Source organism: Mirounga angustirostris, unplaced genomic scaffold (assembly GCF_029215605.1).
Source record: "Mirounga angustirostris isolate CCGP_5_RB_7025 unplaced genomic scaffold, mMirAng1.0.hap1 SCAF_10, whole genome shotgun sequence".
Taxonomy (NCBI): Eukaryota; Metazoa; Chordata; class Mammalia; order Carnivora; family Phocidae; genus Mirounga; species Mirounga angustirostris.
The window spans coordinates 20,662,726-20,680,764 of record NW_026991718.1 but is presented as its reverse complement, the minus strand read 5'-3'; the positions used below and the strand labels follow the sequence as shown (position 1 = coordinate 20,680,764).

At 40.4% G+C, this 18,039-nt stretch overlaps 1 protein-coding gene across 6 annotated transcripts in view; it reads right to left on the bottom strand.

Moving 5' to 3' along the window:
* HADHB (hydroxyacyl-CoA dehydrogenase trifunctional multienzyme complex subunit beta) overlaps positions 1-18,039 on the bottom strand; it is a 37,728-nt gene that overhangs the window by 7,907 nt on the left and 11,782 nt on the right. For all 6 annotated transcript variants that reach the window (XM_045884229.3, XM_045884231.2, XM_045884230.3 and 3 more), the window contains 6 exons: positions 15,168-15,267; positions 12,495-12,539; positions 6,995-7,094; positions 2,416-2,503; positions 730-917; positions 219-399 (listed from right to left, as the gene is read on the bottom strand). In XM_045884229.3, coding sequence (XP_045740185.1) covers positions 219-399; positions 730-917; positions 2,416-2,503; positions 6,995-7,094; positions 12,495-12,539; positions 15,168-15,267 — 702 coding nt within the window. The remainder of the gene's footprint in view (positions 1-218; positions 400-729; positions 918-2,415; positions 2,504-6,994; positions 7,095-12,494; positions 12,540-15,167; positions 15,268-18,039) is intronic.

Sequence of the window (18,039 nt, the reverse complement as noted above, 5' to 3'; positions counted from 1 at the left end):
AAAAGCAGACTCAGAAAAACTTCTTTTTGAAATGTTGACCTACTGTTACAACATAAATTGAAACTTGAGTCCACGTTTAAGAGTGACTGTTCTGGAAACAGAACCAATGTACTTATTGAAAAGTCACTTGGGGCTTTTGGAGTTTTAGAAGCAACTCAGAACTCCCTAACAAGTGGCACGAAGCATTCTCCTTTACAATGTTGAGCAAACCATTTTACCTGGTACTTTGAAGGGTACAACATCAGAAAGGAGGCCTTCATCCTGTGCCTTCTTGGCCAGGCTATGCGAACGCAGCGCATACTCATCCTGGTCCAGTCGAGAAACAGCGAAGGCAGCGGCCAGCCGGTCTGCAGAGTGGCCCATGGTCTCACTGGTGGAGAACTCAGCCACTGCAGGGAGCTGGGAAAGGAGCCATGTAGGATTAGGTATGCTGTCAACAGGTGTTATACCACACCTTGGGTTATCTGGGAAAGTTAATCAACACCAAGATGGGAGAAGCTTTCTGTGAGCAGGGCATCTTCAAGGAGGGCTCACAATTTCAAATTTTCTAGCCACAATCTTTTTTTTTTTTTCATCTTGAGCAGAAAATTACCCCTTCCTTGTAATTAACAGAATCTACAACTGCTAGAGCAAACTCACCCCATGCTGTCTTAACTAATTCTAAATCTCTGCAGTGGGATGCTTTGGAAAAACACAGGTCTTATATAATATAAGAGTTCACAATCTTACCTCAGGTGATAGGAAATTCAATCTGAATTTCGAGATTAAAGAAAGTCGCTGACCCAGAGTCTTGGCCTTATTGAGCTCAAGCATCATTTTCCTCATTTTCCTTGAATGACGAATAGGGACGTCAGACATTAACTCTACACCACCTGCCACGACCACATCACACTGCCCAGAAGCGATCAAGCCAATACCTACGGGACACAGGTGACACGGACACGAACATCTTCTGCAGAAATTAACAGACCACTGGTAATTTAAGCTTCTTCATTAAAAAACTATATCACAGTTATCAGCATTATATAACATCTGTAATTAAGCTTTTCATCTTTTCTCTTTTTTTAAAAAGATTTTATTCATTTTAGAGAGAGAGAGCAAGCACAAGCAGGGGGAGAAGGGGCGGGAGAGAGAGAGAGAATCTCCAGCAGACTCCCCACTGAGCACAGAGCCTGTCGTGGGGCTCGATCCCACAACCCGAAGATCAGGACCTGAGCCCTGCTTCTCATCTTTTCAAAGGGATTAAGATAATTTTTTTGAATGAGTAAAACTATATTCAATGCACTAGAGAAACACAAGTTTCATTCAGGTCATATGGACACGAGCTTCTGGAAATATCCATTGGACCAACTCTCAAAACAAGTCATATTCAAAAAAAAAAAAAACAACAAATCATATTCTATACTAGAACATTCTGAAGATTTTATAAACTCCCAGCTTCAGTTTTCAGAAAAAAACGTTTCCCCTACAATGGGAATTTCTGCTATAAGCTTGAGAAAGTCTGCCTTTTGAAGATGGAAGGCAGCCCCCCCTTCATCTTTACGGCCATTGGCAAGTACTCTGTTGCTCTATCTAGAAGTCGTCACATGCTTCATAGAATAGTGAATGCCCCCAATCACTGCTTTTGGCATCATTCTCTGCCACTCATGAGGTAGGCTGCCCAAGCTGGCCTTCATGTTATTAAGAGAGCACACGATCATGACCTCTTTCAGGTTTCCTGAATTTTCACAATAAGAACCGATGCTACAAAATGTCCCACAGTTTTGCTAAGGTCTGTTAGGGACATTTATAACTAATTATAAAAATGCTACAGGTGTGGGGAGAAAGTAGAAGAAAGAGTTGTATTACAGCAGTGATTTATCACTAGGGCCACAATCTTCATGGGGCAGTATCACATTAGAATCACCTAACTTTAAAACCTAGGAGGTTATAAATTATTCATGCCTCAAATTCAGAAGCACCCTCCTAGAGACAAACTTTTCTAGCGGATAATCCCTGCCGTGGCCAGCCACATTACTGATGGAGAAACTATATGAATGGCTGTGTCCCTCAGGTACGGAGAGAAACAAAAGGGTTGAGAACTACTGTCAAAAATGTTAAATGTGACCTTATTTTTTAAGAGAGACACAAATTTAGAGATCTTTGCCAATCATTTACTTCCATTAAGAGTACTTTTTTATGGGACACCTGGGTGGTGCAGTCACTTAGGTGTCCGATTCTTGGGTTTCAGCTCAGGTCATGATCTCCGGCTCTTGCGATCAGGCCCGGCGTCAGGCTCTGTGCTCAGCGTGCAGTCTACTTGAGACTCACCCTCTCACTCTGCCCCTACCCACCACGTGCTCTCTAAAATAAATAAATCAATCTTAAAAAACAATCGAGAATTAACATGTACCTTCTGTTGTCAAGTAAACATACCTGTGGTCATGGCTTGGTTGGCAGAGATGCAGGCCATGGTGACAGTGTGAGCAGGAGTCCTGTCAGAGAAGCCAGCTCCGAGGGCAGCCTTCAGGAAGTACATGAAACGAAATGGTCACTTGTGAAGGAAGTACTACCTGGAAATGATGCTTTGAGCACCACTTCTCTGTGGTGAATCAGGAAACCGTATGAAGTTAATATTCTAGAGTAATATTTAGAATAAAATTAAGTCCATCACAGAAACGGCTTACTCATTTTTCATCTAGCCATTAACTGACAGAACACTCTGCAAAATTCTTGACAGCCAGTGTCTAGTATGGTAAACAGGCTACAACACCCTTCTATGTCACCTAATTTCTTAGCCAAGCTTCACTCCAAGCCTTCAAGGATATCAATATATAATTTGATTTTAAGTTTTCAAATAAAGTAAATCGGTTAAATACAGTTGATGGAGGAATGATGAAACATATCGTGGAGTAGGATCCTCATGATCTCTGTTCCTACAGTCGAAAGGCTTAGTGGCAAAGCACAGGTCATCAAACCAGAGAGTGATTTCTTTTTTTTTTTTTAAGATTTATTTATTTATTTGAGAGAGCGAGAATGAGAGAGAGAGAGAGAGAGTACATGAGAGGGGGGAGGGTTAGAGGGAGAAGCAGGCTCCCTGCCGAGCAGGGAGCCCGATGCGGGACTCGATCCAGGGACTCCAGGATCATGACCTGAGCTGAAGGCAGTCGCTTAACCAACTGAGCCACCCAGGCGCCCAGAGAGTGATTTCTAAAGAACTGGCCACTCATAAGCAGAATTCCCAAGCAGGTCCCTCCCTGCTCTCCGCTCATTCCTCTCACTGCCGGCTGGTCTCTCTTCATGATTGCCTCATACTTTACCCCGCACACGGCAGAGCCAACACAAAGGCAAACTGGCAAACTTGCCAATACACAGGAGTTCAAGTTGATGAAGAAACTGTGCAGAAGTGCCTAGGCCCCAAGCGAGCCTCTGACAAGTAAGGGTGAGATCAGGTGAACAACTGGAAAAAGAGAAAACTGTCCAGGATAATGACCTAACAGGTGCTTCAGAAGAGAGTGATTTGATGGGTCTTGACAAGAACTGAGGGGCTCCATTAACCTTGCAAAATGGCCTCCAGCATAATGGCACAGTAAGAGTCATACATAAAATGAAGACATCAATTACTTCATTGTACTATATTTTTTTTAAGATATTTATTTATTTGAGAGAGAGAGAGCACAAGTAGGCAGGGTGGCAGGCAGATGGAGAGGGAAAAGCAGGCTTCCCACTGAGCAGGGAGCCGGATGCGGGGCTCGATCCCAGGACCTTGGGATCATGACCTGAGCCGAAGGCAGCTGCTTAACTGACTGAGCCACCCAGGCGCCCCTTCATTGTACTATTAATTAGGGAAATTATGCTGCTAAAAAAAAAAAAAAATCAATGTCTGATTCCATTTTTGCATATGTAAAGAATTAATGCATAGATACGATAATAAAATATTTTTATAATATTAAAGTTACACTTTAAAAATAATGCTCTCACTGTTCCCCCCACCAACCACCACCACCACTATTTACCATGAGATTCGGGTTCCCATTAGAGGAATTCTTTTTTAGTGACCCTTTTCTGAAATTATTTAACTATCCTCAGAATACAAGATCTCCTGTAATTTGATAAAATAAACATGTTTTTAAAGTCTAGATTAAGGAGGCTCCGTATTTCTTTTTTTTAAAAAAAGATTTTTTATTTATTTGAGAGAGAGATGGAGAGAGTACACGCAGGGGAAGGGGCAGAGGGAGAGGGAGAAGCAGGCTTCCCGAAGAGCAGGGGGTCTGATATAGGCTCGAACCCAGGACCCTGAGATCATGACCTGGGCCGAAGTCAAACGCTTAACGAACTGAGGCACCCAGGCGCCCTAGGCTCCTTGTTTCTTCACTGGTTTTTACTATTATACTTACACGCCCTCTATACCATCATCTGTAGAAAGAAAAGTGTGTCATAGTAGTGTATACGCAACATAACCTTATTCTGGTCTCTCTAGGTAGGCTCGATACTAAGTGCTCCACCTACTTTGCCGGAAACTACACTCTGGCAATGGCATGTCAGCCGCTCAATGTAGACCAAATTCAAAAGGGAACAAAGCAGCAAATCTCCAGGGGGCAGAGGAGGAGAATGCACCAGTGGGGCAAGTGGAAAGGGCACTGAGGTCGTTATGGCCTAATCCTCACAAGGTCCTTTCTAGCATGTGTTACACCCTTGGCCCCAGCTGGCTCTAAGGACTGAAAGAGCCTTAAATAGAAGTGGTTTCTGGTGAACCTTGTCCACCTGCTTCTATTTAAAGCTTGAACAGCTCTCAAGGTCAGCCTAGGCTCTGGATAGTACACTAAGGAAAAAGGAGGGAGATGCCTCTTCGTTAAGTAGGAGAGCAGGGAAATAAACAGAGGTCTTTCAGTAAAGTTAGGTTCATGGGAACTCGGCATCAGAACCTTTAGGATTTCCTTGAACATTATTAATACAGACAACAGGTCCTTAAAAAGTTCTCTAGCAGGGGCGCCTGGGTTGCTCAGTCGTTAAGCACCGGCCTTTGGCTCGGGTCATGATCCCAGGGTCCTGGGATTGAGCCCCGCATCGGGCTCCCTGCTCGGCGGGAAGCCTGCTTCTCCCACTCCCACTGCTTGTGTTCCCTCTCTCGCTGTGTCTGTCAAATAAATAAATAAAATCTTAAAAAAAAAAAAATTTCTCTAGCTGGTAGTCACATTAGCTTTTAGGTTACAATACAACTATAGAGAGACCTCTTCATAACATCGCCTTTCCCTGTAGCCACTACAAAGATCATCCAGACCGCAATGCAATTGGTATTAGTATAGGGCAGGGAGAGGGAAGCTACCTACCACTGGTCAATTAATAGCTGAGATATGCATACAGATATAACATTTCCAGACAAAATTTAGGGAAAAACATTATGGCTTTAAGTATTAGGATAGAATAGAAATACTGAGAAAATTGAATCACTCGGTATTTTTTTTTTTTAAGATTTATTTATTTATTTATTTACTTGTTTCAGAGAGAGAGCGAGCACAAGCAGGGGGAGCAGGAGCGGGAAAAGCAGGCTCCCCGCTAAGCAGGGAGCCCGATGTGGGACTCGATCCCAGGACTCCAGGATCATGACCTGAGCCAAAGGCAGATGCTTAACAGACTGAGCCACCCAGGCACCCCTCGGTATTTACTTTTTAAGTGCTCTTATAAAAGCCTTTTTTTTTCTTTCAAAATATGAAAGTTGAAAATGTATTGTGAATAGCTTGGTGCAGTCATAAAATTGTCATATTCAACACAGTTAGAAATGTGAAAGCCCAAGAAAAACCAAAAAAATCAGGACGGGGAGAAAAAAACCCTTTCTGTTCTTAATTCTTTCCCGCCTCCCTAACATTATACAGTTGATTCTGTGGGCTTAAGGAATGCCAGGCCTTCAGAAATGTTAACATTTACTGGCAGGTAAAAATGTGGGGCAGAACCACTACTTTCAATCCTGCTCATTTTCCCTCCTCCTGACAGTGATGGAAATCGTTGCCCCTACTATATTGAACACGGTAATATGGCAGGCACAAAACTAGCAATAAAGAAAATGCTTAGCACACTGAAATGTGCGTTGGAGTCAACTTTATCCAAATAATCACTTTCAAATTGAAACAAAGCCCAGAAGATGTGTTTGGACTATTCACTATGAAATGCCTGTATGATACGTCACGGAAATTTCAAGGTCTATTATTATCTTGGTTGCCACCAATAAACAGTACCGGGAGCTATGCCAACTAGGGTGAAAGTAAACTCCTGTGAAATCGTTTAAAAAAAACACCACTCGATGTGTCATCTAGTCAATGAGAATAAATGAATAAGCAAGGCTACCTCCAACAAAAACCATGTTAGGAAATCAGTAAAAAAACACCACTCGATGTGTCATCTAGTCAATGAGAATAAATATAAGCAAGGCTCCCTCCAACAAAAACCATGTTAGGAAATCAGTTCTTTGCACAATGTTGAAATTTTAAGTTAATTAGTAGCCACGATAACATTACTGAAAGTCACATTAGCCGTACTTTGCCATAATCTCTATTATCCTGAGAGAGAACAAATGAACATATATCCCAAAGCAGCTCAAATAATCGACTTGATTTATAGTATAAATATATACTAGTGTATGTCATTTGATTTGTAACTTTAAATATTAAATAACATTCATTATTCAAATTGTAAAATCACGTCTGAAGTCAAATATAGCTTTAATGAGGGGCGCCTGGGTGGCTCAGTCAGTTAAGGGTCTGCCTTCGGCTCAGGTCATGATCCCAGGGTCCTGGGATCGAGCCCCACTTTGGGCTCCCTGCTCAGCAAAGAGTCTGCTTCTTCCTCTCCCTCCCCCCCCAATAAATCAATCAATCAAATATTTAAAATATATAATATATAGCTTTAATGAATTTTACTAATTTTATAGAGCAATTCTGTTGACTGAAATCCAAGTTGATTCTCTTGTCAATCTCTTTGAACAACAACAACAAACTTTGAAAGAGTTTGTTTTACTCACCTCTCTAGCCACATTGCTAGTCTTCACTTCCTGTATCACCGTGCCAAAGATGATATAATCAACAACATCCTTCGGGACACTGGTCCGATGCAGCAAACCCCTGAGAGCAGAAGTCCAAAGCAAAAACACATTGCACACACCAAGACATGCCATAGGTCACCAGATAAAACACTGTACTCCTTTTAAAAGGTTAACTTTGAATTTAAAAGAGCAGAGACTGTATCTTTTCCTTAATCCAACAAGCATGTGGCACCTTATCAAAGAAGAAATGAATAATAAGTGATTTAAAAAGTCAACGTTTAGGGGCACCACGGTGGCTCAGTCGGTTGCAAGTCCACTCTTCATTCTGGCTCAGGTCCTGATCTCAGGGTCGTGAAATCGAGCTTCGGGCTCTGTGATCACCGTGGAGTCGAGTCTGCTTAGGATTCTTTCTCTCCCTCTGCTTCTGCCCCTACCCTTGCTCATGCACACGTGCACTCTCGTTCTCAAAATAAATAAAATCTTTTTAAAAATAAATAAATAAAAAGTCGACATCTGATGTTCAACTGGTAATGAGAAGTTAAACAGGAAGAATCAAAAATAATTTGGAAAAAGATACATAAACAAAGTAATGTTAGTAGGAACCTAAGTTTCAATCCAAAGAGAAAAGAGAGAGAGAAAATCAAAGAGTTGAAGTAAAATACCAGGTATATTAAATTTAAATTTGGAATATCAATATAAACACGATTTATGCGTGTGTGCGTGTGTGTGTGTGTGGCGTACACACTTGTCTAGCTCTGCCCACCAACAGAAACTAGAAGCAATAACACTCCAGTCTCCAGTAAGAATAGAATGAGCACATCTTGAACTCAGACCTGGTGGGTTGTTTTTTTTTTGGTGCAAAATGGTTTTATTAAAGCATGGGGACAGTGCCCGTGGGCAGAAAGTAGCGGCTGCCCCAGCAGGATGGCTGATTATTTACGTGGGAGTTGGGGGAGGTAAGGAAAAAGGGAGGTTTCAAAAGAACTTTCATATGCTAAAGAGGACCTAACAAGGTATCAGAGGCCTTGCCTTGTCAAAAGTTGTTTCCTCTCTAGCAAGGCATTAACATTAAGCTAGTTGGGAGATTCCTGGAAGAAGGTCACACATGTCCCACCCAGGACTGGGGCGGGTAGGGGGAGTTTGCAGGGTGTCAGCTTATGCTTTGTCTTCAGCAAGCCTTCTGCTCCCTCATCATTTCCCCCCTGAACAATTTGGACTCTTAAATCGTTAAGGTTGTTGAAGGTGCGAGGTCTCTTCTGTAACTTCTTCCTCCTGAATAGGGGCATAGAGATGTTCCTACCTATGGGTCAATATTGGTCAGCTGGGGAACATACAGGGGAGTTATGGAAGGGGAGGCAGCTGAATCCAACGCGGGCAACATACATGAACCTCCTTGAGTAGAAGGTATCATCTGTCAGCTAGAAGTTCAGGCAGCGAAAGAGCGTTGGCACTAGGCAGGGAGACACCGGAAAAAGACAACAAAGGTTAATAATGAGAAAAAGAAGCCTGATAAAAAGGCCCACTGATAGTTGACCATAATTTTCCTCCAGTGCAGGAGTTTAAAGCAATCACTAAAGGAAAGGGAGATCATTTAAAACACCAATTTGAGTATTCATTTTAGTTAGAAACCCAGAAATATTTGTGGTAATCTGGAATGTATACACAGCATTCTGTTTTTATGATAGCACAAGTTCTAACTTGTGCAACAGTTAAAACATCTAATGCTATTCTATTTTGTAAAACTGCTTCACACATTTGTATTACTTTAGTATTTAATAGAGAAATGCTATTTTCAGTTCAGACTTGGTTTCTAAATGCTATTTCCCATTAAAGGAATCACCTATTTATTTATTTAGATTTTATTTTTAAGTAATCTCTCCACCCAACATGGGTCTCAAACTAACAACCTCAAGATCAGGAGTCACATCTTCTACCAACTGAGGCAGCCAGGCACCCCAGGAAACAGTTTTTTTTTAAAAATGACTGAGGCCAGATCTAAGGCAAGGCAAGTACAAAGTGAACCTCACTGGTTTTTTTTTTGTCCCAAAAATAAGACAAGACTCAAAGACTAATGGGATAGATATCAAAAACAGGAACATACACATTTGTCAAAACTCATCAAACTACACACTTAAATCTGTGCATTTTATTATATGCAAGTTATACCTCAGAAAATAATATTATACTAAAAAACAAAAGGGACATAACAACTTGGGGGTGCCTGGTTGGCTCAGTTGGCAGATAATGTGACTCTTGATATCAGGGTCCTGAGTTTGAACCCCACAATGGGTGCAGAGCTCACTTAAAAAGAAAACTTGAAGTAGCTCCCACAGATAAAATGTGTGAGCTTCAAAAACAATAATGACTAAGCTTAGCTATAATACAATAAGTAAAATGGGGCACTTGATTGGCTCTGTTGGTGGAGCATGCAACTCTTGATCTCGGGGTTGTGAGTTTGAGACCCATGCTTGTAGAAATTACTTAAAAATAAAATCTTAAAAAACACACAAAAATTCACGTCTTCATCACTAAGAAAGAAAAGAAAAGAAAAGAAGAGAAAAAAGAAAAGGCTGCTCTTTATAGAAAAATACCAGCCAGGGGTACCTGGTTGGCTCAGTTGGTTGAGCATCTGCCTTTGGCTCAGGTCATGATCTCAGGATCCTGGGATTGAGAACCATGTCAGGTTCCCTGCTCAGCGGGGAGTCTGCTTCCCCCTTTCCCTCTGTCCCTCCCCCTGCTCGCTCACTCTCTCTCTCAAATAAATAAATAAAATCTTTAAAAAAAATACTAGCCAACAAATATAGGAGTTAACGGAGTTAACAGGAGGAGTTAACAGAATTAGAAAAATCACAAAGTTGTAACTTCTAATGTAATAACTGACCCAGGCAAAAACATCAATGAATGCTAAAACCACTTGGAGAAAGACTGTTGGGGAACATGGTGCTACCATATCACTTTACAGATTATTTATTAATTGCAAAAGAAAAAAAATGTACATTTATAACCAAAAGACCTGGCAGTCTGACCACCATGACTGAGTGGTTAGATTTAGCATCATATATCATGTGCCTCCTGACATGACAGAATACCATGTGCTTTACCCATAAAGCATTCTTACCAAAATATATTTAACCTGAATCTAATCAAGCCTCTAGAACTAATTTCCAGTTTACAGGAAATTCAAAAGGGAAGTTAAATATCACCAAGAAGAAATATCCAGAATACGGGACATTCTATGGGACAGGTGGCCTAGAGTTTTCAATAAGTCATTGTCAGGTGGGGTGGGGAAGAGTGGGGTGGGGGAGAAAGAAAACATTCTAAATCAAAGAGACTCAAGAGTCGTATCCATTTGTAATGTGAACCTCGACTGGGTCCTGATGGGGGGGAAAAACTACTGAAAGAAAAGACACTCTTGGAACAATTATGGGGGATTTGACTATGAACTGAACATCAGAAGTAATGGAATCATCATTATTGTCTTAGCCACAGTAATGACATCCCAGATAGCAGAGAAGATCCTTATTCTTTTTTTTTTTTTTTTTTTTAGATTTATTTATTTATTTGACAGAGACACAGCAAGAGAGGGAACACAAGCAGGGGGAGTGGGAGAGGGAGAAGCAGGCTTCCCGCCGAGCAGGAAGCCCGATGCGGGGCTCGATCCCAGGACCCTGGGACCATGACCTGAGCTGAAGGCAGACACTTAATGACTGAGCCCCCAGGTGCCCCAAGAAGATCCTTATTCTTAGGAAATAAACCACTGAAATATTTCAGGCTGAAGTTTCAAGATGTCTGCAACTTACTGTCAAATGCTTCAAACCACACAGATACAACAAATACGGCAAAATGGTTAACGATTAAATCTCAGTAGGAGGTATTTAGGTTTTCACTGTATTATTCTTTCAATTTTATTGTACATTTGACAAGTTTTTAAAACAAAAAGTTGTGGGAAAACTTGCAAAGCACCAGTCTGGGATCATAATCAGAAATGGCGCCAATATCAGAAATAGGAAAACAAGCTGGCTTCAGGGAAAAGATAATTTTTATTTATTTTTTTGAATAAGCTCCATACCCAATATGGGGCTTGAACTCACAACCCTGATATCAAAAGTTGCATGTTCCAGCCAGGAGCCCTGATAATTTTTATTTTTGATATGCTATACTTGAAATGTCTAAGAAAAGAGGTCAAATGCGGAGATTTGGGAGTCCTCCACATAAAAAATTAAATATTAAGTAGATGAGATTTTTTTTTAAGGAAAAGCATGCGTACAAAGAAATGCAATGCTGTAAGAATTAAAATTTGCCAAATACTTTTGAGAAAGAGGAAGAGATTCAATTTTTTAAAAAGTAGAGAAGAGTCATTCAGAAAAGGGAAGGAAAATCATAAAGGCATAATATGAAGAAATCAAAGGAAGACAGGGTCAAGTACAGCTGACAGGTCAATGCTAGAGAACACAAAGGGACCCATGCCAGTAAAAGATTCGTGCATTTAGTGACCACAAAGCCGTTTTGAAGAGAAGTTTCCAAAGTACGGTTACCGAAGAAATGCAGGTATGGAAGTAATTATTATGAGATTAAGGAGATGGTTAGTAAGAAAAGAGAAGCAATTGCTGCTTTCATTCATTCTTAAAGTCTGGCAGGAAGAGAAGAAAAAGAACCAGATGAGCAGAAAGGTCAAATGAAAGGTTTTTTTCAAACTAAAAAAGACCTGTGGCTGGCTGAAGAGACAGAGGCAAGGCATCAATAAAAAATGAGATAATGCTTTATATGCTATTCCCACCGCAGAAACAGCCACATATTGTATGACTCTCCTCAAATTACTCATCCATCTCAATCTCATGTAACCACATGTAATTTTATATTCTTACTTGCTTTACACATGAATCTTCAGGTCTCATTCAAGGCTTCTTTCTAGATAAATATTAACTGTCTAAAAGAATCATCAGATATATATATTGTATTTACTCTGATCATACTGGCTAGCTAGGTACAGCATTCCTTTTTTTTTTTAAACATTTATGTATTTGACAGAGAGAGAGACACACACAGTGAGAGAGGGAACACAGCAGGGGGAGCGGGAGAGGGAGAAGCAGGCTTCCCGCCGAGCAGGGAGCCCGATGTGGGGCTCGATCCCAGGACCCTGGGACCATGACCTGAGCCGAAGGCAGACGCTTAACGACTGAGCCACCCAGGTGCCCCAAGTACAGCATTCCTTAAAGAACACTGTCATGCCAAAAGAACATGTCAAGCCCGCAAAATAAACATTTCTGACACCTACCAGCTGCTTGAATTTGTACTGCACATATGGCCGAAAGGAAGCATAAATAAATCTTGAAAAGGCCAGTAAGTATTTGTTTCTCACCACACAAAAGTTAATATATCCTAGATATGGAAATTCTATGAAACACGTTGTTTCACATGTAAAAAGTAGAGAAAGTGCTTTTAATGAACTAAGAACTAAAATAAAACCGCATTTACTTACGAAAGTGCTGCTCTAGCCAAATCATGTGGCATCAGGTCCTTATACCTGAGGAAAGAAAATAAACAACTTGAACTAAAAGCCTAGAAGTTTAATAAAAACTGTTTTCGTTCTATTTGAAATCCGTAGAGATAACATCTAACACACGCTGCTGCAAAATGCACTTCAATTTTGCTATCAAAGGCAGTCCGTCATTTCAAATGAATCAACGGTGTGATTACTATTTGTCATCCTTAACAATCTGGCAAGCCTTAACTCCTACTGAGCTGGCTAAGAATCTAAGAAAGATGTGGCCCAGTATCTCACTGTTCAGCACGATATATGTTACATACTCTTTAAAACTAAACTCCACCTTTTAGGTTCTCTTTAATTTTTAAAATATATTATTTATTTTGTAATGCCCAAAGGGACATACAGGATGTATTAGGACTTTTTAAGGAACTTTCTGAAGTAATTTGAGATTTACGACAGAATTGGAAAGATGGAACCAGACCTCCTGAATACCCTCTGCCTGGCTTCCCCTAATGCTAATATCTTATGGCACTATGATGTACCAGTCAACACTAAGAAATCAGCACTGGCACAATTCTATTCACTAAGCTGCTAACTTTATCTGGGTCTCACCAGTTTTTCTACAAATTCCCTCTTAGTGGTCTGTTCCAAGACCAAATCCATGCATTTAGTGGCCATGCCTCTGCTTCCTCCAATCTGTGACAGTTTCTTAGCCTTTTCTTGTCTTCTGTGACCTTGACACTTGAAGACTAACGTCATGGATTTGGGGGAAGAATACCACAGAGGTAAAGTGCCCTTCTCATTGCTTCATATCAGAATGTACATGATAGCAACATGACTTATTACTAGTGATGTTACATTGAGCACTTGGTTAAAGCTGTCTGCCAGTTTTCTCCACTATCTTTCCCTTTCTGTACTCAAGTAGTCACTAGTCCTGCCCTCACTCAAGGGGAGGAGAATTAAGCTCCACTTCTTAGTGGAAGGAATAACAAAGGATTTGTGGACATATGTTAAAAGCATCACAGTAATTAATAAATATTTGGGGGGAGAGAGTTTTGAGGCTACACAAATATCTTGTTTCTCAACATTTCTCAACCACTCATTTTAGCATTCATTCGTAGATCTTGCTTGCAGCAATTACTACCATGGTGTTCTAACGGTGATTTATTTATTTTCCTCATTTCTTCTACATTTATTAGCTGAAATTCTTTGGCAAAGACGATGTGTCCGTTCTCTCTCGTATCTATTCAATCATTTATTTATATCAGATTGGACTCATACAAATATTTATTCTTTGGGTTATGATGTAACCCTCTGTAACCACCACTTACAGCATTACTTCTATAAGAAAATGCTCTCTAGATTCTACACCAGATGTTTAAAAAAGAACATTTACTGTTTGTGTGTGTGTGTGTACATGTGTATGCATGTCTCTTCTACAATGGCATTATACACTGCTCTGCACCATGCTCTTTACACTTAACACATCTTCAAGATCTTTCTATATTGGTACATAATGACAGGCCTCACTATTTTTAGCAGATGCCTAACATTCCCCAGTGCATTTTTAAGTTAGTGACTGCTTGTTAAAAATGCAAACATCAAAACAACCTGAACGGAACAGAACTATTGTTTCATTTAGTTTGAACCTAGTTACCAAAGTCCATTATCAGCTTTTGGACAGACTGGGCCTCACTTGGGAACAGAAAAGGAGAAGAGAAGTCTAAGGAGAACAGCAGTTTGGTTCTGGGAAATTTTTGTATGCATCTAGGATCATCTGGTTGCATTTACTTGGGGTTGTGCCATGCTGGGATTTGGGCCAGCCTATCAACCACAATTCTGATCATTTCCAGGAAGCCAAAGCAATGAATTAAAGGCCCTGGTAAATACCGAGGGACCCATAGACTCAGGATTCAAACTTCTGAAGAAGCACAGAAACAATGTCCGTATCTCCAGACACAGAAAGCATATCTCTGCTGGAACCAAGGTATCTAGACGCACACTAGGTTTTCAAAATAGGGCTGGTTCAATCTGAAACTACACTAGGCTTGTTCATGAGAAAGGATGAAAAACAAATTTTGCCATATTATTTTACCACCGGCTTGACTTATTCTATATTAATTTCATAAAAATGCTATCCATACATTAGTCCACTAACAATAGTATTACCTACTGGGTTACATTTACAAAGACCACCTTTCTTTTTTTTGAGACACACAGAGAGAGAAAGAGAGAGAGAGAGAGAGAGAGAGGGAGCGAGCATGCACGCATGCCCAAGCGGGGAGGAGGGTCAGAGACAGGGAGAAGCAGACTCTCTGCCGAGCAGGGAGCCCAATGCGGGGCTCGATCCCAGGACCCTGAGATCATGAACTGAGCCAAAGGCAGACGCTTAACCACCTGAGCCACCCAAGCGCCCCTACAAAGACCACTTTTGAAAGTGTCTTAAAAGAAGAAGTAAATAAAGTACGTGGGGTGATAGATGTGTTAATTAATCCAATTGTAGTAATTATTTCACAATGTATATGTATATTAAATCATCATGGTTATAAAAACTAAAAAATCATGTTGTACAACCTAAATATATACAATTTTTATTTGCCAATCATACCTGAATAAAGCCGGGGAAAAAAGGAAAAAAACAAGAGCCAATCATTTCATACTTACGAAGTGCCTGACTGCAAAAACGGAATGCGAACACCATCCACCACCACGATATTCCTTATGTTAGGTTTCGCTAAGGTTTTCTTTGATTTGGTCTGGGCGGCTTTAAGATAAAGTTCAAAGAACTGTTAATTCAAATATATGAAGTCAGATGACTTTTTACATTTTTAAAGACAGACATTCTAAGCAGAATTACCTCATTCAACGCCAAGAAGCATTTGCCATTTACCAAACCACTTCAATTAAAAAACAAACAAAAATGCTAAGAAATGGACTAGCATTTACAAGTTTCCAAACAATATTTAAGGTAAATACAGAGATTATACTTAATGATGAGGGTGTTCATGCTATCAAGAAAACGGTTTCTTTTTATCAAATGTTTGACAATCTATCACATTGAAAACAAACAATATGATACACGTCTGTCCTTAGTATTAGAAGTCAAAGGGCACCTGGCTGGCTCGGTCAGCAGAGCATGCGAATCTTGATCTCTGGGTTGTAACTTCGAGCCCCAGGTTGGGTGTAGAGAATACTTAAAAAAATAAAAATCTGGGGCACCTGGGTGGCTCCGTCAATTAAGCGTCTGCCTTCAGCTCAGGTCATGATCCCAGGAGCCCCACATCCTGCTCCCTGCTCAGCGGGGAGCCTGCTTCTCCCTCTCCCTCTGCTGCTCCCCCTGCTTGTGCATGTGCGCTCACTCTCTCTCAAGCACACGCTCTCTCTCACTCTAAGAGATAAAATCTTTAAAAAATAAATTAAAATCTCAAAAAAAGAAGAAATCCCAATAGCTGGTATATGCTCTTCACAAAGCTTAGTATTCTTGCCTTTTTATGTAGAAACAAAGGCCATCTGGTTGGTGACTCTTGCTATTCTGCAAAAACCTAGAATGCTTCCTGATTCTGTTTGGCTCAATTTGCCTACTTTCTAACATGAAAAGAGCAACCTTTGTGCCAGTATAGGACTGGCACAAAAATAGACTCAGATCAATGGAACAGAATAGAGAGCTCAGAAATAAACCCACGCTTATATGGTCAATTAATCTATGACAACAGAGGCAAGAATATACAACGGGGAAAAACAGTCTCTTCAACAAATGGTGCTGGGAAAACTGGACAGTTACATGTAAAAGAATGAAACTGGACCACTTTCTTCCAGCATACACAAAAATAAACTCAAAATGGGTTGTAAGATCTAAATGTGAGACCTGAAACCATAAAGCTCCTAGAAGATAGCACAGGCAGTCACTTCTCTAACATTAGCTATACCAGTATCTTTCTAGATATGCCTCCCGAGGCAAGGGAAACAAAAGCAAAAAGATATGCCTCCCGAGGCAAGGGAAACAAAAGCAAAAATAAACTAATGGGGCTACATCAAAATAAAAAGCTTTCACACAGCAAAGGAAACCATCAACAAAACGACAAGGCAGAGGCTTGGCTTTAGCTCAGGTCATGATCTTGGGGTCGTGAGATTGAGCCCAACGTCAGGCTCCTCCCGTTCAGTGTGGAGTCTGCTTCAGATTCTCTCTCTCCCTCTCCCTTTGCCCCTTCCCTCTATTTGCACTCTCTCTCAAAAAAAAAAAAAAATGCAAAATATATAAAGAACTTATACAACTCAACACCAAAAAAACCCCCAAATAATCTGATTAAAAATGGGCAGAGAACCTGAACAGACATTTTTCCAAAGAAGACATACAAATGGCCAACAGACACATGAAGAGATGCTTAACACCATTAATCAACAGGCAAATGCAAATCAAAACTACAATGTGATTTCACCTTATACCTATAATGGCTAAAATCAAAAAGATAAGAAATAGTAAGTATTGACAAGGATGTGGAGAAAAAGGAGCCTTTATGCACTGTTGGGGGAAATGCAAATTGGTGCAGCCACTGTGGAAGACAGTATGGAGGTTCCTCAAAAAATTAAAAACAGAAAATACCATAACCGGGGTGCCTGGGTGGCTCAGTCGTTAAGCGTCTGCCTTTGGCTCAGGTCATGATCCCAGGGTCCTGGGATCAAGTCCCACATCGGGCTCCCGGCTCGCCAGGAGGCTTGCTTCTCCCTCTCCCACTCCCCCTGCTTGTGTTCCTGCTCTCGCGATCTCTCTCTCTGTCAAATAAATAAATAAAATCTTAAAAAAAAAAGAAAATACCATAATGATCTAGTAATTCCACTACTGGATATTTACCCAAAGAATATGAAAACACTAATTCAAATAGATAACATGCACCCCTATGTTTATTGTAGCAGTATTTACAATAGCCAAGATATGGAAGCAACCCAAGTGCCCACCCATAGATGACTGGAGAAGATGTGTATACACACACATACACACACGCATGCACACACACACACAATGGAGTATAAAAAAAAAATGAGATCTTGGCATCTGCAACATGGATGAACCTAGAGGGTATAATGCTAAGTGAAATAAGTCAGAGAAAGACAAATACCATGTGATTTCACTCATATGTGGAATTTAAGAAACAAAACAAATGAACAACGAAAAAAAGACAAGAAAACCCAAACTCTTAAATAAAGAGAACAAACTAGTGGTTGCCAGAGAGATGTGGGGCGGGGTGAAACAGATGAAGTGTTAATTAAGCGCACCCGTATCTTGATGAGCACTCAGTAATGTACAGAACTGTTGAATCATTACATTGTACATCTGAAACTAATAACACTGTGTGTTAATTATACTTCAATAAAAAGAGAGCAACCTTTCTCTGATTTTTTAATAAAAAAAACATGAATATATGCTTGTGGCAAAAAAAATACTAAAATATGGAGAGTAAAAACTAAAGTTCTCTCTTGATGTCCTCCCCTGCCATATTATTTCCTTTGGGTTAGACACTGTTAATTTGGTGTATATTAC